The sequence below is a fragment of the Coregonus lavaretus genome (assembly GCF_964263955.1).
Source record: "Coregonus lavaretus genome assembly, contig: HAP1_SCAFFOLD_614, whole genome shotgun sequence".
Taxonomy (NCBI): Eukaryota; Metazoa; Chordata; class Actinopteri; order Salmoniformes; family Salmonidae; genus Coregonus; species Coregonus lavaretus.
In genome coordinates this window covers 151689-174000 of record NW_028159543.1, presented here as the reverse complement: position 1 = coordinate 174000, position 22312 = coordinate 151689, and the positions used below count along the sequence as shown (strand labels likewise).

Below are 22312 nucleotides of genomic sequence, written 5' to 3'. Positions count from 1 at the left end.
ACGCTTAGTTATCGAGGGTACGCTCAAAAATACACTTAGTTATCGAGGGTACGTTCAAAAAGATGCTTAGTTATCGAGGGTACGTTCAAAAAGACACTTAGTTATCGAGGGTACGCTCAAAAATACACTTAGTTATCGAGGGTACGTTCAAAAAGATGCTTAGTTATCGAGGGTACGTTCAAAAAGATGCTTAGTTATCGAGGGTACGTTCAAAAAGATGCTTAGTTATCGAGGGTACGTTCAAAAAGACACTTAGTTATCGAGGGTACGTTCAAAAATACACTTAGTTATCGAGGGTACGCTCAAAAAGACACTTATCGAGGGTACGGTCAAAAAGACACTGAGTTGTCGAGGGTACGGTCAAAAAGACACTTAGTTATCGAGGGGACGTTCAAAAAGACACTTAGTTATCGAGGGGACGGTCAAAAAGACGCTTAGTTATCGAGGGTACGTTCAAAAAGACACTCATCGAGGGTACGTTCAAAAAGACACTTATCGAGGGTACGTTCAAAAAGACACTTATCGAGGGAACGTTCAAAAAGACACTTAGTTGTCGAGGGTACGTTCAAAAAGACATTTAGTTGTCGAGGGTACGTTCAAAAAGACACTTAGTTGTCGAGGGTACGTTCAAAAAGACACTTAGTTGTCGAAGGTACGTTCAAAAAGACACTTAGTTGTCGAGGGTACGTTCAAAAAGACACTTAGTTGTCGAGGGTACGTTCAAAAAGACACTTAGTTGTCGAGGGTACGTTCAAAAAGGCACTTAGTTGTCGAGGGGACGTTCAAAAAGACACTCAGTTGTCGAGGGGACGTTCAAAAAGACACTCAGTTATCGAGGGGACGTTCAAAAAGACACTCAGTTGTCGAGGGGACGTTCAAAAAGACACTCAGTTGTCGAGGGTACGTTCAAAAAGACACTCAGTTGTCGAGGGTACGTTCAAAAAGACACTCAGTTGTCGAGGGTACGTTCAAAAAGACACCTAGTTATCGAGGGTACGGTCAAAAAGACCGTTATCGAGGGTACGGTCAAAAAGACACTTATCGAGGGTACATTCAAAAAGACACTTAGTTGTCGAGGGTACGTTCAAAAAGACACGTAGTTATCGATAGTACGTTCAAAAAGACACTTAGTTGTCGAGGGTACGTTCAAAAAGATGCTTAGTTATCGAGGGTACGTTCAAAAAGACACTCATCGAGGGTACGTTCAAAAAGACACTTATCGAGGGGACGTTCAAAAAGACACTTAGTTGTCGAGGGGACGTTCAAAAAGACACTTAGTTGTCGAGGGGACGTTCAAAAAGACACTCAGTTGTCGAGGGGACGTTCAAAAAGACACTTAGTTATCGAGGGGACGTTCAAAAAGACACTTAGTTATCGAGGGGACGTTCAAAAAGACACTTAGTTGTCGAGGGTACGTTCAAAAAGACATTTAGTTGTCGAGGGTACGTTCAAAAAGACACTTAGTTGTCGAGGGTACGTTCAAAAAGACACTTAGTTGTCGAGGGTACGTTCAAAAAGACACTTAGTTGTCGAGGGTACGTTCAAAAAGACACTTAGTTGTCGAGGGTACGTTCAAAAAGACACTTAGTTGTCGAGGGGACGTTCAAAAAGACACTCAGTTGTCGAGGGGACGTTCAAAAAGACACTCAGTTATCGAGGGGACGTTCAAAAAGACACTCAGTTGTCGAGGGGACGTTCAAAAATACTTTTCAGCACTAGAATTAAAAATGTTATCTGACTGCTTAGTGTGTTGAAATGTAAAAAAATAAAAACTGACTGCAAAGAGAAGCTAAAAGTAGCAGGTCTTTGTACTGTAAGTCATTGATCTGTAAAACGGTCCTCTTGTGTTTTTAGTTCGGAACAAAGACATGAGCTGGCCAGAAGAGATGTCCTTCATCGCTAACAGCAGTAAAATGGACCAACATAAAGGTACCGCAGGACGGTGTCACTGAGATCATCACACTTTACATTCACAAGCACCTTCTACCAGTACGTTGGTACATACATTTACAATGCAGTTATCAGTAACAGCTTTCACTTTCAATATTCAGGATGATAGATTTACATCTCTACCCTCCCTCCCCTTCTCCCCGAAAACCTTTCAAACATATGTGTAATACTGTAAATATGTAGTGTAATAGTGTTACATGTCTATCCTCCCCCCCAGTTCCTACGGAGAAGGGTGCCACGGGCCTCAGTAACCTAGGCAACACGTGCTTTATGAACTCTAGTATCCAGTGTGTGAGCAACACCACGCCCCTCACTGATTACTTCATCTCAGGGAGACACCTTTATGAACTCAACAGGTAGCTGGTGTGTGTGTGTGTGTGTGTGTGTGTATTCATGCGTGTGTTGTGAAAAGGTGAACAGCTTGTTGGATAGCATTACTGATTTATGTTGTGTGTCCAGAACCAACCCCATCGGGATGCGAGGTCACATGGCTAAATGCTATGGAGACCTGCTGATGGAGCTGTGGAGTGGAACTCAGAAGAACGTTGCTCCTCTCAAACTCAGGGTGGGTTTATAAATGTTTCTCTGGACCATAAGATGGCATGGATCGTTACAACAACAGTGGATGTGATATCCTTACTCCCTGTAGTGGACAATGGCTTGGTACTATGGCCCTTTAATAACTCCATATGTGATATGAATTAATTGACTGATATGTGGTTGTCTCATTCAGTGTTTTCTGTAAGTGCCGGCTATCCACTAAACAGCCAATTACAGACTTGTCAGCCGGCTACTTTTTCCACTTGATTAATTAACTAGGCTTCTTTTCATTTAAAAGTTTCAATTCGCCTGTCAGGAATGCCTTCATAGCTTTCTCCCGCTAGAATGAACAATATGCATATTCTAGTGATCTATTGATAGGACAGGCGCCTGTCAGTCACAAAGCGAGCGATGACAGGGAAGCTGCTGGTTTGTCAGTCTGCTGTCTGTCCCGCCTCTCGGTACCTGTTATTTTTTTTTAGTGCGCTCTGGTTGGCAGCGGTCAGATGTATTTTTACGGAGGAAGGAGAGCATGATGCTTCTTTATCATGTCCTGTGAGTGAATTAGCACGTCCCATTTAATGTAAGCGGTAACGATGAGTCAATCCTCTTACCCTAATTATTGTTTTCTGACACTTTCATTTATTTTCTATAACCAGCCACGGAGTCGTGGTGTATAGTAGACTATTTACTGTGTGTTTTATTGACAACCGAACAGCAAGCGTTGACTAGTTTATAAAAGGTGTCTAACTGCCTGAATAAAGTCAATCTCCTATACCCCTTTGCTATTCGTAAATCATACCATGGTATCTCATCAGGACAGTAAACCAAAGATATTGTCTGTATTGTCCTAGGATTGGAAGCCCATGTGGTGACATGCCGGTGACTCGTCAGTGTAGCCCAGAGATGGCTGTCTGTTTGAACTGATCTAATAATAATAATAATAATATGCCATTTAGCAGACGCTTTTATCCAAAGCGACTTACAGTCATGCGTGCATACATTTTTGTGTATGGGTGGTCCCGGGGATCGAACCCACTACCTTGGCGTTACAAGCGCCGTGCTCTACCAGCTGAGCTACAGAGGAGCTACAGAGGACCACGATCTTTTAGGTGAACGGAGCAAAAATCGCATCGGTCAGAGAGCCGTTCATTTGGCTCCCCAATCTGCATTACTGATAGGCTACTAATGCTTTTTCGGCGACTATCTGCAGATTTTATAAATGGTGAAAACGTTCGATGAAGATGGTGAATCCTCACTGCAGGTAGAGGAGAGCGATCCTCATTGTGGTCCGAAATATGATAAAATAATACTGATTTGAAGGTTCTAAAAGCTAATGTCATGATACTCATACGGTAGTATTAAAGACATTGATATAGGACTACTGATTGGATTAAAGACATTGATATAGGACTACTGGTATTATTAAAGACATTGATATAGGACTACTGATTTGATTAAAGTGTCGACAATGGAGTAGTCTGCTGCTGCTTTCTGTGATGCAAAGCCCATGTTAAGCACCTGCTTCATTCTTCAATCATACCTGTAGGTATATTTAGGGATGCTGCACCCCCACTTTTATACAATCTGGCAGGGGGGTCTGGGGTCCTCCTCCCCCTGAACAATTTTGCATTTTCCTGTAATTCTATATTGTTTTCTCAACAGGGAATCCCATGTTTACTTGACAGAACACAACCGTTTTGCTTAGGTTTTGATTGATTGACAGGCCAAACTGTTAAAGGGTTTCCTTACTGTAAGTGCCCACAGCAGCAGAGCCAATAAAAAAAACATCATTTGAAGAACAAACATCATTGTGGCAATTCATATCTTGCAGTAAAACTGTAAATATGACTTTAATCTCAAGAGAAGACAGGTTAAATGTTAAAAAGGTTTAATGTTCTCTTACTTAGATCATATAGTCCTGATCGTATAGTCCTAGACCTAGACGACATCCAGAACAACTAACAACACACTGAATTCAGACGTTTTCAGTCATTTTAATTGTAAAGTCATGTCTTCCTTCTCTATATACCATAACATATTTGACCAATCTGGGAGGTAAAGTCGTTAAAGTATTCAATCATTTGGCTGTGTATTTCAGATGGAATCAAGACATTAGAATGTACCAGAGGCCACCAAAATAGAGCTGTTTCTGCAAAAAGAAAGATAAATGGGAGGTCCCTTGGCTGGCTACTCCATGTACTAAAGACACTGCTCATCCTCCTGTAGTGGACGGTAGTAAAGTAGAAAGTAGATGTCCGTGAAACTGTCACCTTAATAACTTGGGGTTTCCATTCTCCCCCCTGTAGTGGACGATGGCTTGTACTATGGTCTTAATTACTCCGAATGGCTGCGTTTACACAGGCAGCCCAATTCTGATATTTTTTTCACTCATTTTGTCTTTTGACCTATCTGATCAGCTCTGAAAAAGATCTAATGTGAAAAGATCTGATGTGAATTGTCAAAATATCAGAATTGGTCTACTTGTCTTGACTAATATTTGGTTCTCACTACCGCCCCCTGTAGTGGACTATAGCGAAGTACGCCCCGCGGTTCAACGGCTTCCAGCAGCAGGACAGTCAGGAGCTCCTGGCGTTCCTATTGGACGGGCTCCATGAGGACCTGAACAGGGTGCATGAGAAACCCTATGTAGAGCTGAAGGACAGCAACGGACGACCCGACTGGGAGGTCGCGTCAGAGGTCAGAGTTAAATCAATAAGCCAATCAAACACACGTGCACACACACACACACACACACACACACACACATACACACACAGGCATAAACACTCAAATACACACACACACACATCTACACACACAGCCAATCAACCAACACGTACAACCAATCAATCAATCTTTATTTTCCCTGAGAGAGTTCCCCCAAAAATGTTTTGGGGGAAATTGATCAGAGGGCCCCCAGTTGCCAATTCCTGATCTTAGGTGACTTAGAGACCAGGGGAGAGGAGAGAGGACAGTCCATCTTAGGTGACTTGGAGACCAGGGGAGAGGAGAGAGGACAGTCCAGCTTAGGTGACTTGGAGACCAGGGGAGAGGAGAGAGGACAGTCCATCTTAGGTGACTTAGAGACCAGGGGAGAGGAGAGAGGACAGTCCATCTTAGGTGACTTAGAGACCAGGGGAGAGGAGAGAGGACAGTCCATCTTAGGTGACTTAGAGACCAGGGGAGAGGAGAGAGGACAGTCCAGCTTAGGTGACTTAGAGACCAGGGGAGAGGAGAGAGTCAATAAAAGTTGATCCATCCACTAAGCACTTCTTAAGGAGTGGATAACCTGTAGTGGGTGTGTATTGGTGTACAGGTAATGGGAAGAGGATAAAAGTGAGCGTGTGTGTGATCCTAGGAGGGATTAGCAGGATTCGTGCTGTGTGTGTTTTACGTCCCTCTGTGTTTCTGTGTGTTTTACGTCCCTCTATGTTTCTGTGTGTTTTACGTCCCTCTGTGTTTCTGTGTGTTTTACGTCCCTCTATGTTTCTGTGTGTTTTACGTCCCTCTGTGTTTCTGTGTGTTTTACGTCCCTCTATGTTTCTGTGTGTTGTACGTCCCTCTGTGTTTCTGTGTGTTTTACGTCTCTGTGTTTCTGTGTGTTTTACGTCCCTCTGTGTTTCTGTGTGTTTTACGTCCCTCTATGTTTCTGTGTGTTTTACGTCCCTCTGTGTTTCTGTGTGTTTTACGTCCCTCTATGTTTCTGTGTGTTGTACGTCCCTCTGTGTTTCTGTGTGTTTTACGTCCCTCTATGTTTCTGTGTGTTTTACGTCCCTCTGTGTTTCTGTGTGTTTTACGTCTCTGTGTTTCTGTGTGTTTTACGTCTCTGTGTTTCTGTGTGTTTTACGTCCCTCTGTGTTTCTGTGTGTTTTACGTCTCTGTGTTTCTGTGTGTTTTACGTCCCTCTATGTTTCTGTGTGTTTTACGTCCCTCTGTGTTTCTGTGTGTTTTACGTCCCTCTGTGTTTCTGTGTGTTTTACGTCCCTCTATGTTTCTGTGTGTTTTACGTCCCTCTATGTTTCTGTGTGTTTTACGTCCCTCTGTGTTTCTGTGTGTTTTACGTCCCTCTGTGTTTCTGTGTGTTTTACGTCCCTCTGTGTTTCTGTGTGTTTTACGTCCCTCTATGTTTCTGTGTGTTTTACGTCCCTCTATGTTTCTGTGTGTTTTACGTCCCTCTATGTTTCTGTGTGTTTTACGTCCCTCTATGTTTCTGTGTGTTTTACGTCCCTCTATGTTTCTGTGTGTTTTACGTCCCTCTATGTTTCTGTGTGTTTTACGTCCCTCTGTGTTTCTGTGTGTTTTACGTCCCTCTATGTTTCTGTGTGTTTTACGTCCCTCTGTGTTTCTGTGTGTTTTACGTCCCTCTATGTTTCTGTGTGTTTTACGTCCCTCTATGTTTCTGTGTGTTTTACGTCCCTCTGTGTTTCTGTGTGTTTTACGTCCCTCTGTGTTTCTGTGTGTTTTACGTCCCTCTATGTTTCTGTGTGTTTTACGTCCCTCTATGTTTCTGTGTGTTTTACGTCCCTCTGTGTTTCTGTGTGTTTTACGTCCCTCTGTGTTTCTGTGTGTTTTACGTCCATCTGTGTTTCTGTGTGTTTTACGTCCCTCTATGTTTCTGTGTGTTTTACGTCCCTCTATGTTTCTGTGTGTTTTACGTCCCTCTGTGTTTCTGTGTGTTTTACGTCCCTCTGTGTTTCTGTGTGTTTTACGTCCCTCTATGTTTCTGTGTGTTTTACGTCCCTCTATGTTTCTGTGTGTTTTACGTCCCTCTATGTTTCTGTGTGTTTTACGTCCCTCTGTGTTTCTGTGTGTTTTACGTCCCTCTGTGTTTCTGTGTGTTTTACGTCCCTCTGTGTTTCTGTGTGTTTTACGTCCCTCTGTGTTTCTGTGTGTTTTACGTCCCTCTGTGTTTCTGTGTGTTTTACGTCCCTCTGTGTTTCTGTGTGTTTTACGTCCCTCTATGTTTCTGTGTGTTTTACGTCCCTCTGTGTTTCTGTGTGTTTTACGTCCCTCTGTGTTTCTGTGTGTTTTACATCCCTCTATGTTTCTGTGTGTTTTACGTCCCTCTGTGTTTCTGTGTGTTTTACGTCCCTCTATGTTTCTGTGTGTTTTACGTCCCTCTATGTTTCTGTGTGTTTTACGTCCCTCTGTGTTTCTGTGTGTTTTACGTCCCTCTATGTTTCTGTGTGTTTTACGTCCCTCTATGTTTCTGTGTGTTTTACGTCCCTCTATGTTTCTGTGTGTTTTACGTCCCTCTATGTTTCTGTGTGTGTTCCTCATCAGGCATGGGAGAACCACTTGCGGAGGAACCGTTCCATCGTGGTGGATCTGTTCCACGGCCAGCTCAAGTCGCAGGTCAAGTGTAAGACGTGTGGCCACATCAGCGCCCGCTTCGACCCCTTCAACTTCCTGTCTTTACCCCTCCCCATGGACAGCTCCATGCACCTGGAGATCACTGGTGAGGACTGGGACTAAACGCCCTGATGAGGGGGGCAGGTTCCTGGAAAGGGGTGGGAGGGTTTGATCTCTGTGGACCAGATTGCCGGTTGGTGAGTTGGTTTTGGTCGTAATTGACCTGAACTGTTTGCCAGAGGAGAGTTTTTGTAATAACAGGTGGGAGGGGTCAGCAATTATTTTTCCTGCACGCTTCCTTACCCTGGAATGGTGTGGGTCCTCAATAGAGGGGAGGCGGCAGCCAATGGCCCTTTTCCCGAGACCTCAAAAGCAGCAAAGCATATCCTCATGGACAATAATGGTCAATGGGAAATATACACATTTCTATTCACTTCCTGAATTGACTGCATCGTCTGTCTGTCTGTCAGTCATTATGCTGGATGGTTCTACCCCTGTACGGTTCGGCCTGAGGCTCAACATGGATGACAAGTACACCGGTCTGAAGAAACAGCTGGGTGAACTGTGTAGGCTGAAGCCTGACCAGATACTACTGGCAGAGGTCCACACCTCCAACATCAAGGTACACACACTGATGCACACACACTCACACACACACTGATGCACACACACTGATGCTAAAAATGTAAATGTAAATGATGCACACACACACACACACACACTGATGCACACACACACACACACACACACACACACACTGATGCACACACACACACACACACTGATGCACACACACTGATGCACACACACACACACACACTGATGCACACACACACACACACACACACACACACTGATGCACACACACACACACACACTGATGCACACACACACACACACACACACACTGATGCACACACACACACACACACACTGATGCACACACACACACACTGATGCACACACACTGATGCGCACAAACACACACACAAGTGCAATACAGAGAGTAGTAATTAATTGTGTGTTCTTGTGTACGGTAGAACTTCCCTCAGGATAACCAGAAGGTGCGTCTGTCTGTGAATGGCTTCCTGTGTGCGTTTGAGATCCCTGTGCCAGGCTCCCCCACCTCCCTCAGCTCACCAACACAGACAGGTGAGAACCTCCTACACTTTCACCCATGCTGCTTCTAGAGGTTGGCAGAATGTAACATGGTGGTTCTAGAGGTTGGCAGAATGTAACATGGTGGTTCTAGAGGTTGGCAGAATGTAACATGGTGGTTCTAGAGGTTGGCAGAATGTAACATGGTGGTTCTAGAGGTTGGCAGAATGTAACATGGTGGGTCTAGAGGTTGGCAGAATGTAACATGGTGGTTCTAGAGGTTGGCAGAATGTAACATGGTGGTTCTAGAGGTTGGCAGAATGTAACATGGTGGTTCTAGAGGTTGGCAGAATGTAACATGGTGGTTCTAGAGGTTGGCAGAATGTAACATGGTGGTTCTAGAGGTTGGCAGAATGTAATACATGGTGGTTCTAGAGGTTGGCAGAATGTAACATGGTGGTTCTAGAGGTTGGCAGAATGGAATACATGGTGGTTCTAGAGGTTGGCAGAAGGTAACATGGTGGTTCTAGAGGTTGGCAGAATGTAACATGGTGGTTCTAGAGGTTGGCAGAATGGAACATGGTGGTTCTAGAGGTTGGCAGAATGTAATACATGGTGGTTCTAGAGGTTGGCAGAATGTAACATGGTGGGTCTAGAGGTTGGCAGAATGTAACATGGTGGTTCTAGAGGTTGGCAGAATGTAACATGGTGGTTCTAGAGGTTGGCAGAATGTAACATGGTGGTTATAGAGGTTGGCAGAATGTAACATGGTGGTTATAGAGGTTGGCAGAATGTAACATGGTGGTTCTAGAGGTTGGCAGAATGTAATACATGGTGGGAATCGTTGGACCCTGTTGTGGCTGAAGTGACCAGAGCTGCCACCTGCCTTACACACAGAAACACATTGAAAAAGGCATTCATTATAACTGGTAGAGAAGCTTTTTGACTGTACCTCTCCTTATGAACTTAACCCTACCATACTCCTCACAGTCACATGAAATACCAACTCACTGTTTCCAGAAGGTTCTCTGACATGTCCATCTGTAACACTAGTTCTCTCTCTCTGACACCTCTCCAGACATCACCCCTGTGCCCATGGCTAATGGGGTGGCGGTGGCAGCTAAAGGGCATCCTGCCGGCAAGCCTGGTCTGATCCCCAACGGCATGCCCAGCGCCGTGGTGCCATGCGGACAGACCACAGAGAGAGGCCTGGTCAATGGAAGGGTGGGGGTGCCAAACGGACACGTGTCCCCCGTCCAGGACAGCCCCTTTATCGGGTACATCATTGCCATGCACAGGAAGATGGTGGGTACCACAGAATATATATATATTTACATTTACATTTGAGTCATTTAGCAGACGCTCTTATCCAGAGCGACTTACAGTTAGTGAGTGCATACATTTTTCATACTGGCCCCCCGTGGGAATCGAACCCACAACCCTGGCGTTGCAAGCGCCATGCTCTACCAACTGGGATACAGGGGACTATAGGCTATTTCCTAAAGACTGTCACATAAAGCCAATAACCTACAGGAAGGACCCTGTTAGTAGCAAATACCATTTTTGATAAGCCCTGTACTGTCTGTCAAGAGTAAAACAACAAATAAATCCCGTGTTCAGTGTCAGTGACTCTTTTAAACGTTTTCTTTTTTCTTTTTTTTTGCCACAGAATATTGGTCATTCCATAAAAAAACGTATTTCTTCCACTTTGAGTGGAATAATTTAGAAATAGACTAATATTCATCATCACCATTCAATATAGATTACATTTCAGTTTACTCCGGTTACTGGAGGACTATTGCACCTGCCATCTACTTGACAACAATACTGGCTATTATTTGTTGGGCTGTGCATTGTTCGTCACCTAAGAATCGTGCAACACACCCCATCGTGACAATGTTACATGGCAAACAGACACAGCAAGTCAGTCACGTTGACGTCTGACACAATACTGTAGTTCCACCGGTCCCTCGCTTGTATTAAATAGGAAACGTCGCTATATTCTACAGCTGTTGCAGTTCTAGTTATTCGCGAGATATGTGACTAATAGTATCCGAGTGAGAAGGTAGGCTATCAATAGCAAAACCATCAACCACCTTCACTCTGTGGTTGTATTGACTCCCTTTCATTAAGAGGTGTAGCTAGTGCCTGGTTTCTTTCCGGTCTGCTAACTACGTTCTGAACGGTGCCCCCTACTCAACCCCCCTGTCATTGGTGATAATAACAAACAACCATGAATTCCATCGCCAGGGAGGCACACGATGAAAACTCACTAGAAGCAATCCACTACCACGAGATGAGATGTAGGAGGTTATTTGCGAGTAACTAACACATAAATGATCGTCTTGCAACAATCCTAGGTTCATTAGCTACAAGACAGTAGCTTGCTAACGTTAGTTAGTTAATAATTGACCTAGCTAACGTGCTTAATCTGCGCACAATGGGTACAATTAAAATAACCCATGCAATAAAAGGCTACGTCTGACTATGCCATTGTATTCATAAACTATGACAATGACAACCCCATCAATGATATTTTGCAGGAAAGAATGACTAGCTAGCTCTCCGGCCTTGGCCCGACACCACGCAAAAAAAGCAAGCTGGATACATATATATTGTGTTTGGTGTGTAGCTTTGGGACACAACATCAGGAGTCTGTTGGTTGGACTCCCTGAGTTGTGCATCGTGCTGGTGGATGGTGATGGGAAATAATCCTACCACAATGTAGCAGGCTACACGAGAAAAACCTTTCCTTTCAACAAATGCACAAGGTATAATCTCTAGGGACTCTACTTACCAGACGTAAAGTGTCCCTCGCTATAAAATAAACGTCTGAATCCAACTTTTGCCCGAACCGCACCATATTCCTGTTGAGTTGGACGGCGGGCTGCCATTAGACCATACGCATCCTGTAAAACTTCCTACCACGAAATCTACCACTGTCTACACAGCAGGAATATGGTGCGGTTCGGGCAAAAGTTGGATTCAGACGTTTATTTTATAGCGAGGGACACATTTCACTTAACGGCCAACCAATACAGACTCCTGATGTTGTGTCCAAAAGTGAAGGCGTTTACTGCTATTATGGACGCCAGGCACTATCCAAGTTGGCACGACTCTAATCTAGTGAGATATAAAAAAAATAGTAATTTAGCAGACGCTCTTATCCAGAGCGACTTACAGTTAGTGAGTGCATACATTTTTCATACTGGCCCCCCCCCCCCCCCCGTGGGAATCGAACCCACAACCCTGGCGTTGCAAACGCCATGCTCTACCAACTGAACTACACGGGATATATAGTAGTAGGAGTGTAATTAAGGGGTCCTAGTAAGGAGTATATTAGCAATGAGGAAATACATTTAGCAACTTGGGCATGAGGTGCTGGGTAAACTTGACTTTTAAGTGGTGAATACTTTTAGAGGTATCTTGTCCCCCTTCCTCATGTTTGGGCATCGAGTTTCATAATTCTGACTGTTTTGATTCCTGTGTGTCCTCCTGTAGATGCGGACGGAGTTGTATTTCCTGTCCAGTCAGAAGAACCGTGCCAGTCTGTTCGGGATGCCTCTGATCGTTCCCTGTACGGTCCACACCAGTAAGAAGGACCTGTATTATGCTGTCTGGATACAGGTGGCACGTCTGGCCAGCCCTCTGCCCCCGCAGGAGGCCAGCAACCATGCACAGGACTGGTCAGTACCACACACAGGACTGGTCAGTACCACACACACACGACTGGTCAGTACCACACACAGGACTGGTCAGTACCACACACACAGGACTGGTCAGTACCACACACACAGGACTGGTCAGTACCACACACACAGGACTGGTCAGTACCACACACACAGGACTGGTCAGTACCACACACACAGGACTGGTCGGTACCACACACACAGGACTGGTCTGGTCGGTACCACACACAGGACTGGTCGGTACCACACACACAGGACTGGTCGGTACCACACACAGGACTGGTCGGTACCACACACAGGACTGGTCGGTACCACACACAGGACTGGTCAGTACCACACACAGGACTGGTCGGTACCACACACAGGACTGGTCGGTACCACACACACAGGACTGGTCGGTACCACACACACAGGACTGGTCGGTACCACACACACAGGACTGGTCAGTACCACACACAGGACTGGTCGGTACCACACACAGGACTGGTCGGTACCACACACAGGACTGGTCGGTACCACACACAGGACTGGTCGGTACCACACACAGGACTGGTCGGCAAGTCTTCCCTTGATGTGAAGGTTATCTTGATTGACTGAAGGTTATCTTGATTGACTGAAGGTTATCTTGATTGTAGGTTGTTAATAATTTACATTTACATTTTAGTCATTTAGCAGACGCTCTTATCCAGAGCGACTTACAGGAGCAAGTAGGGTTAAGTGCCTTGCTCAAGGGCACATCGACAGATTTTTCACCTAGTTGGCTCGGGGATTAGAACCAGCGACCTTTCGGTTACTGGCCCAACGCTCTTACCCACTAAGCCACCTGCCTCCCCAGTAATAATGTTGTGTGTATTATTCCCCCTTCTACAGTGATGACAGTATGGGCTACCAGTACCCCTTCACACTGAGAGTGGTAGGGAAGGATGGGAACTCATGTGCCTGGTGTCCCTGGTACAGGTGAGGTCTCCTCCATCATCATCATCATCATCATCATCATCATCAAAACACAAACTTCACTTCTATTACTGTATCTATACTGCTTTGCTTTATCTTGGCCATGTCGCACTTGTAAATGAGAACTTGTTCTCAACTGGCTTACCTGGTTAAATAAAGGTTAAATAAAAAAAAATAAAAAAAAACATCTAATTTGGCTGAAACTGCATGTTTGGGGGAAACGGCATGTTTGCGTGTGTGTGTGTGTGTGTTTGTACCGTCTCTGTGCTTCTGCTCGTGTGTGTGTGTGTGTTACTGTGTGTTCAGGTTTTGCTCGTATACGTGTGTGTTCAGGTTCTGTCGAGGCTGTGCGGTGGACTGCACGGAGGACAGGGCCTCGGTAGAAAACGCCTACATAGCTGTGGACTGGGACCCGACAGCCTTACACCTTCGCTACCAGACCTCACAGGAGAGGGTGAGTCATCAGATCCTACAGGAAAATATGACGTCCACACATCCAGGTACTGGAGAGCATAAGGACACATGATGGCACCAGAGAGCTTTACCCGTATCAGATCACATACCCTGGCTCTGTCCCTGATCTCAGAGGAGCAATGTAGTGTGGAGCAGTGTCTCTGTCCTGTCTAACCCCCTTCTCCCTGTCTCTCTCTCTCTCTCTCTCTCTCTCTCTCTCTCTCTCTCTCTCTCTCTCTCTCTCTCTCTCTCTCTCTCTCTCTCTGTCTCTCTGTCTCTCTCTGTCTCTCTGTCTCTCTGTCTCTGTCTGTCTCTCTCTAGATAGTGGAGGAGCACTGCAGTGTGCAGCAGAGTCGCAGGGCCCAGGCTGAGCCCATCAGTCTGGACAGCTGTCTGAAGGCCTTCACCAGCGAGGAGGAGCTGGGAGAGGACGAGCTCTACTACTGCTCCAAGTGCCAGACCCACCGCCTGGCCACCAAGAAACTGGACCTGTGGAGGCTGCCGCCTATACTGGTCAGAACACTGACACACACACACACTGACACACACACACACTGACACACACACACACACTGACACACACACACTGACACACACACACACACTGACACACACACACACTGACACACACTGACACACACACACACACTGACACACACACACACACTGACACACACACACACACTGACACACACACACACTGACACACACACACACACTGACACACACACACTGACACACACACACACACTCACACACTGACACACACTGACACACACACACACACTGACACACACACACACACTGACACACACACACACTGACACACACACACACACACTGACACACACTGACACACACACACTGACACACACACACTGACACACACACACTGACACACACACACACACTGACACACACACACACACTGACACACACACTGACACACACACACTGACACACACACACACACACACACACACACTGGCTACTGTAGTTAGATGTTATGATGCTACCAGATACTGTAGTTAGATGTTATGATGCTACCAGATACTGTAGTTAGATGTTATGATGCTACCAGATACTGTAGTTAGATGTTATGATGCTACCAGATACTGTAGTTAGATGTTATGATGCTACCAGAGACTGTAGTTAGATGTTATGATGCTACCAGATACTGTAGTTAGATGTTATGATGCTACCAGATACTGTCTACCGTAGTTAGATGTTATGATGCTACCAGATACTGTAGTTAATGTTATGATGCTACCAGATACTGTAGTTAGATGTTATGATGCTACCAGATACTGTAGTTAGATGTTATGATGCTACCACCCATACTGGTCAAAACACTGACACACAGACAGACACTGTACACTATTAAGACTAGTACCCACCATCACTACAGTACATAGTACCCACCATCACTACAGTACATAGTACCCATCATCACTACAGTACATAGTATCACCATCACTACAGTACATAGTATCACCATCACTACAGTACATAGTATCACCATCACTACAGTACATAGTATCACCATCACTACAGTACATAGTACCCACCATCAGTACAGTACATAGTATCACCATCACTACAGTACATAGTATCACCATCACTACAGTACATAGTATCACCATCACTACAGTACATAGTACCCACCATCACTACAGTACATAGTATCACCATCACTACAGTACATAGTACCCACCATCAGTACAGTACATAGTACCCACCATCACTACAGTACATAGTATCACCATCACTACAGTACATAGTATCACCATCACTACAGTACATAGTACCCACCATCAGTACAGTACATAGTATCACCATCACTACAGTACATAGTATCACCATCACTACAGTACATAGTATCACCATCACTACAGTACATAGTACCCACCATCACTACAGTACATAGTATCACCATCACTACAGTACATAGTACCCACCATCCCTACAGTACATAGTATCACCATCACTACAGTACATAGTACCCACCATCACTACAGTACATAGTACCCACCATCACTACAGTACATAGTACCCACCATCACTACAGTACATAGTATCACCATCACTACAGTACATAGTATCACCATCACTACAGTACATAGTACCCACCATCAGTACAGTACATAGTACCCACCATCACCACAGTACATAGTACCCACCATCACTACAGTACATAGTATCACCATCACTACAGTACATACAGTGGGGGGGGGGAGTATTTAGTCAGCCACCAATTGTGCAAGTTCTCCCACTTAAAAAGATGAGAGGCCTGTAATTTTCATCATAGGTACACGTCAACTATGACAGACAAATTGAGGGGGAAAAAATCCAGAAAATCACATTGTAGGATTTTTAATGAATTTATTTGCAAATTATGGTGGAAAATAAGTATTTGGTCACCTACAAACAAGCAAGATTTCTGGCTCTCACAGACCTGTAACTTCTTCTTTAAGAGGCTCCTCTGTCCTCCACTCGTTACCTGTATTAATGGCACCTGTTTGAACTTGTTATCAGTATAAAAGACACCTGTCCACAACCTCAAACAGTCACACTCCAAACTCCACTATGGCCAAGACCAAAGAGCTGTCAAAGGACACCAGAAACAAAATTGTAGACCTGCACCAGGCTGGGAAGACTGAATCTGCAATAGGTAAGCAGCTTGGTTTGAAGAAATCAACTGTGGGAGCAATTATTAGTAAATGGAAGACATACAAGACCACTGATAATCTCCCTCGATCTGGGGCTCCACGCAAGATCTCACCCTGTGGGGTCAAAATGATCACAAAAATCCCAGAACCAAACGGGGGTACCTAGTGAATGACCTGCAGAGAGCTGGGACCAAAGTAACAAAGCCTACCATCAGTAACACACTACGCCGCCAGGGACTCAAATCCTGCAGTGCCAGACGTGTCCCCCTGCTTAAGCCAGTACATGTCCAGGCCTGTCTGAAGTTTGCTAGAGTGCATTTGGATGATCCAGAAGAGGATTGGGAGAATGTCATATGGTCAGATGAAACCAAAATATAACTTTTTGGTAAAACCTCAACTCGTCGTGTTTGGAGGACAAAGAATGCTGAGTTGCATCCAAAGAACACCATACCTACTGTGAAGCATGGGGGTGGAAACATCATGCTTTGGGGCTGTTTTTCTGCAAAGGGACCAGGACGACTGATCCGTGAAAGGAAAGAATGAATGGGGCCATGTATCGTGAGATTTTGAGTGAAAACCTCCTTCCATCAGCAAGGGCATTGAAGATGAAACGTGGCTGGGTCTTTCAGCATGACAATGATCCCAAACACACCGCCCGGGCAACGAAGGAGTGGCTTCGTAAGAAGCATTTCAAGGTCCTGGAGTGGCCTAGCCAGTCTCCAGATCTCAACCCCATAGAAAATCTTTGGAGGGAGTTGAAAGTCCGTGTTGCCCAGCGACAGCCCCAAAACATCACTGCTCTAGAGGAGATCTGCATGGAGGAATGGGCCAAAATACCAGCAACAGTGTGTGAAAACCTTGTGAAGACTTACAGAAAACGTTTGACCTGTGTCATTGCCAAAAAAGGGTATATAACAAAGTATTGAGAAACTTTTGTTATTGACAAAAAAAAAATTTCCACCATAATTTGCAAATAAATTCATTAAAAATTCTACAATGTGATTTTCTGGAAAAAAAATCTCATTTTGTCTGTCATAGTTGACGTGTACCTATGATGAAAATTACGGGCCTCTCCCATCTTTTTAAGTGGGAGAACTTGCACAATTGGTGGCTGACTAAATACTTTTTTTCCCCACTGTACATATAGAGGTGTTGGAGAGGTGCGGGGGGCTGCCACACTGGGGAGTTGTTGTTGTGGGGGGGGTTAAGTGCCTTGCTCAAGGGCACAACGGCAGGCAATGGCATTTAGGATTTGATATCAGCAACCATCCGGTTGCTAACTCACTTCCCAACAGATTTTTCCCGTTGGACTCGGGCTTTGAACTGGCAACCCTCCGGTTGCTGGCTCACCTCTCTAACCACTAGGCTACGTGGCACCTGTGATGTAAACGTGACTACATCAGTGTTTCATTAGTTCATGTTGTTCTTCATTGCAGATAGTACACCTGAAGAGGTTCCAGTTTGTGAACGGCCGCTGGATCAAGTCTCAGAAGATCGTCAAGTTTCCCAGAGAGAGTTTTGACCCTAGTGTTTACCTGGCTCCCCGGGAGGCGGGGCTTAACAGGCTACACAGTCTGCAGAGCCGCAGCGAGGGGGAGGAGCTACTGAGGATAGGAGGAGGAGAAACGGTCTCCTCCATCTCCGCGCCTGCTGGGTTCCTCAACATCCTCAAAGGTCTGATGTCATCCTTGGTGCGTCCCAAATGGCACCTTATTCCCTTTATAGTGCATCGTCCCTGTGGACCCTGGTCAAAAGCAGTGCACTATAGAGGGAATAGGGTGCAGTTTGGGACACGGCCTCTCTCACCTCATGTCTCCATTCCTGGTTACGTTTCATTCCTGTCTCGATGGAATCTTGCTGCTTTTTGGTCATTCAAGTGACTGTTGGTTCCAAGTCCCTGATTAGCTTGATGATAGCCCAGTCATCATCTGCAGTAGTTTCCTGTTGTTAAACAAACCAGTCATTCAGAGAGCGGTAATAAAACACACTCAAACACCCGAAACCAGAACAAGCATGTATTTCTTTCTTTTCATAGTGTACAACACAATACACAGCATAGCCCATATACACAGGAAGGATGAGGTCAAGCTGTTTTACTGAGCCCCTCCCTCTCTTTTTGTCTGTCTCCGCAGCCTCTCCAGCGTCAGGCAGGAAGTCAGCCCCTCCCTCTTCCATCAGCCGTACCAGCAGCCCCTGCAGCAGCCCCAAGACAGGAGGAGGTGGTCCAGGGGGCACGGGCCGCAGACAGACCCGCCTCAGGCTCCCACAGCTGGCCAGCCGACACCGCCTCTCCAACAGCAAGGAGAACCTGGAGGGTAGTACCAGGGAGGGGGGCAGCGGCCCTGACACAGAGCCCAGGGAGGGAGCACCGCAGGCGGACACGGAGTTTGGGCTCGTGGGGGTGGTGGGTGGAGGTTTTGGAGAGGTCGGGGTGGGGAGCGAGCCAGAGATGTCCACCATAGACGCGTCCAGCAGTCTCAGTAATGTCATCTTGATGAACGGGGACAGCGGTGGCCATAGCAACGGGGTACTGAGCACGGAGGCCAGTACGGAGCCCAGTACGGAGCCCAGCATGGACCTAGGGAGTAGCGCCACAACCCTGCTGCACCAAAGCGACAACAGCCTGGAGAACATCTACAACTTATATGCAATTTCAGTGAGTGCTTCCAAAACTGCCTCCTAACCTATACCTCAGGAAGTTTGATTTAGTTTAATATAGTTAGATACTTCGGGATTAGAAAAGCCTCTGCCACAAATGGCACCCTATTCCCTATATAGTGCACTACTTTTGACCAGGGCCCATGTTGTGTTAGTAATAGGAGGTCCTCTCTCTCTGTCTCCACAGTGGCATTCAGGTATCGTGGGAGGTAACAGGAGGTCCTCTCTCTCTCTCTCTGTCTCCACAGTGCCATTCAGGTATCATGGGAGGTAATAGGAGGTCCTCTCTCTCTCTCTGTCTCCACAGTGCCATTCAGGTATCATGGGAGGTAACAGGAGGTCCTCTCTCTCTGTCTCCACAGTGCCATTCAGGTATCATGGGAGGTAACAGGAGGTCCTCTCTCTCTCTCTGTCTCCACAGTGCCATTCAGGTATCATGGGAGGTAACAGGAGGTCCTCTCTCTCTCTCTGTCTCCACAGTACCATTCAGGTATCATGGGAGGTAACAGGAGGTCCTCTCTCTCTGTCTCCACAGTGCCATTCAGGTATCATGGGAGGTAACAGGAGGTCCTCTCTCTCTGTCTCCACAGTGCCATTCAGGTATCATGGGAGGTAACAGGAGGTCCTCTCTCTCTGTCTCCACAGTGCCATTCAGGTATCATGGGAGGTAACAGGAGGTCCTCTCTCTCTGTCTCCACAGTACCATTCAGGTATCATGGGAGGTAACAGGAGGTCCTCTCTCTCTCTCTGTCTCCACAGTGCCATTCAGGTATCATGGGAGGAGGACACTATGTGACCTATGCCAAAAACCCCAACAGCAAATGGTACTGTTACAATGACAGCAGCTGTAAGGTAAGGACACACACACACACACACACACACACACCCTCTACTAATAGTCAATTAACCTAGCAAACCAGTTAGTCATTTTAAAGACAAAACTAGTCATCTCTTGTAAAGTGTGTACTTGTTTGCCGTATCCTCCCTAGGAAGTGCACTCAGAGGAGATGGACACGGACTCGGCCTACATCCTGTTCTATGAGCAGCAGGGCGTGGACTACTCTCAGTTCCTTCCAAAGACTGACGGCAAGAAGATGGCCGACACCACTAGCATGGACGAGGACTTTGAGTCCGACTACAAGAAGTACTGTGTCCTCCAGTGATCAGGATCACACCGTCTTCCACCCACCTACCTACCGGCTCAACCCTCAACGCTTGTAACTCTGGACAGCCACATACGGAAAGGAATGGACACGGCGCTTCTTCATCCAGTCTCTGGGCGCCAGGAAGCACAAAATTGTGTCTTTTGGCCGAGTCATCACAAACTGAACCACTTGAATGCCGGACCGGTTGTTATATTTTTGTCGGATGACGGTAGGTACCCCCCTTGTTGTTTTGCGAAGAGAACAACATTCAAGCCCCATTTTTAAAGCACTAAACTGGTGCACATTGAGCCTGAGGAAACCCACACTCTCCCCTGTGTGTGTTAGATTGTCAGCGCATAAAGCTGATGTTGCTTCCCTGTTAGATTGTCAGCACATGAAGCTGATGTTGCTTCCCTGTTGGTCCCTGTTTTTCCTCCCCTGCAGCCATCAAAATACTTTATGTCCACACATCTACAGAATGTCTTGCTCAATAACTCAGTATGCAGTAACGGTAATGTAGAGATTATACTGTATTATTGTTTTCCTTCGGTAGCGATACTGTCATTTTAAAGAACAACTCATAATGCTACCTCACTGCATTTCATTGGCCAATTGGAACGGTAAAATATTTGTGACAGTATTAAAATCTCACACACTTCCTCTTTTGATGTCCGCACGCACGCACGCACACGCACACACACAGACACACACACACAGACACACACACACAGACAGACACACACACACACACACACAGACACACACACACACACGCGCACGCACACACACACACACACACAAAAAAATTAAATAATCACCCATTATGAAGAAAGATTCCACAATATCGAGTTGCCAAGCAACGGCCAAAACAAAAATGTGCAATTGCTGATTAATGTACCCACCACATTGAATGAATTTAGGGACGTTCATTGTAGTCATTTTAACTCACAAGCTTGAGTTTAAGTCTTGGTTATGTTCTGGACAGGTGCCATAGAGGATGTTTTAAAAGATATATATATATATAGAAATAAATATTTTATTGTTTTCTCTTTCTCCAAATACTTATTTTATAGAGATTGTATTTTTATCATTGCAATTTTTTAGTGCACATTTTGTTAATTTAAGGGTTGTTCTCAACTCTACTGTTTGTCTACAGTACGTTGTAAAGAGCCACTCTGATAATGTAAATTAATAGTTATGTCCAAAATGGTACCCTATTCCCTAGTGCACCGGTTTTGACCTGGGCCCACTGGGCTCTGGTGAGAAATAGTGCACTACTGTACAGCGCCTTCAGAAAGTATTCACACCCCTTGACTTATTCCACATGTTCTTGTGTTACAGCCTTATTTTCCATCACTCATCTACACACAATACTCCGTAAAGACAAAGTGAAAAAAAAAAAATTTGCGAAATGTTTGCAAATGTATTGAAAATGAAAATACTGAAATATCTCATTTACATAAGTATTCACACCCCTGAGTCAATCAATACATGTTAGAATCACCTTTGGCAGCGGTTACAGCTGTGAGTCTTTCCGGGTAAGTCTCTAAGACGTGTCAAACTCATTCCACGGAGGGCCGAGTGTTTGTGGGTTTTCCTCCCTTGTACTTGATTGATGAATTAACATCACTAATTAGTTAAGAACTCCCCTCACCTGGTTGTCCAGGTCTTAATTGAAAGGAAAAACCAAAAACACACAGACATTCGGCCCTCCGTGGAATGAGTTCGACACCCCTGCTCTTAAGAGCTCTGCTAACCTGGATTGTACAGTATTTGCATTATTCTTTTTTAAATTCTTCAA

The 22312-nt window shown here is 45.4% G+C and overlaps 1 protein-coding gene across 1 annotated transcript in view; it reads left to right on the top strand.

Annotated features, from left to right (window-relative positions):
• Positions 1 to 21310, top strand: part of LOC311122739 (ubiquitin carboxyl-terminal hydrolase 32-like) — a 97348-nt gene extending 76038 nt beyond the window's left edge. Inside the window, exons 19-34 of the mRNA XM_084197064.1 lie at positions 1855 to 1929; positions 2168 to 2306; positions 2410 to 2515; positions 5017 to 5190; positions 7777 to 7951; positions 8316 to 8467; positions 8886 to 8997; positions 10022 to 10248; positions 12445 to 12629; positions 13503 to 13589; positions 13920 to 14040; positions 14361 to 14552; positions 18145 to 18382; positions 18841 to 19364; positions 20126 to 20218; positions 20356 to 21310. Coding sequence (XP_084053190.1) covers positions 1855 to 1929; positions 2168 to 2306; positions 2410 to 2515; positions 5017 to 5190; positions 7777 to 7951; positions 8316 to 8467; positions 8886 to 8997; positions 10022 to 10248; positions 12445 to 12629; positions 13503 to 13589; positions 13920 to 14040; positions 14361 to 14552; positions 18145 to 18382; positions 18841 to 19364; positions 20126 to 20218; positions 20356 to 20529 — 2774 coding nt within the window. The 3' untranslated portion in view covers positions 20530 to 21310. The remainder of the gene's footprint in view (positions 1 to 1854; positions 1930 to 2167; positions 2307 to 2409; positions 2516 to 5016; positions 5191 to 7776; positions 7952 to 8315; positions 8468 to 8885; positions 8998 to 10021; positions 10249 to 12444; positions 12630 to 13502; positions 13590 to 13919; positions 14041 to 14360; positions 14553 to 18144; positions 18383 to 18840; positions 19365 to 20125; positions 20219 to 20355) is intronic.
• Positions 21311 to 22312: the final 1002 nt, after the last annotated feature.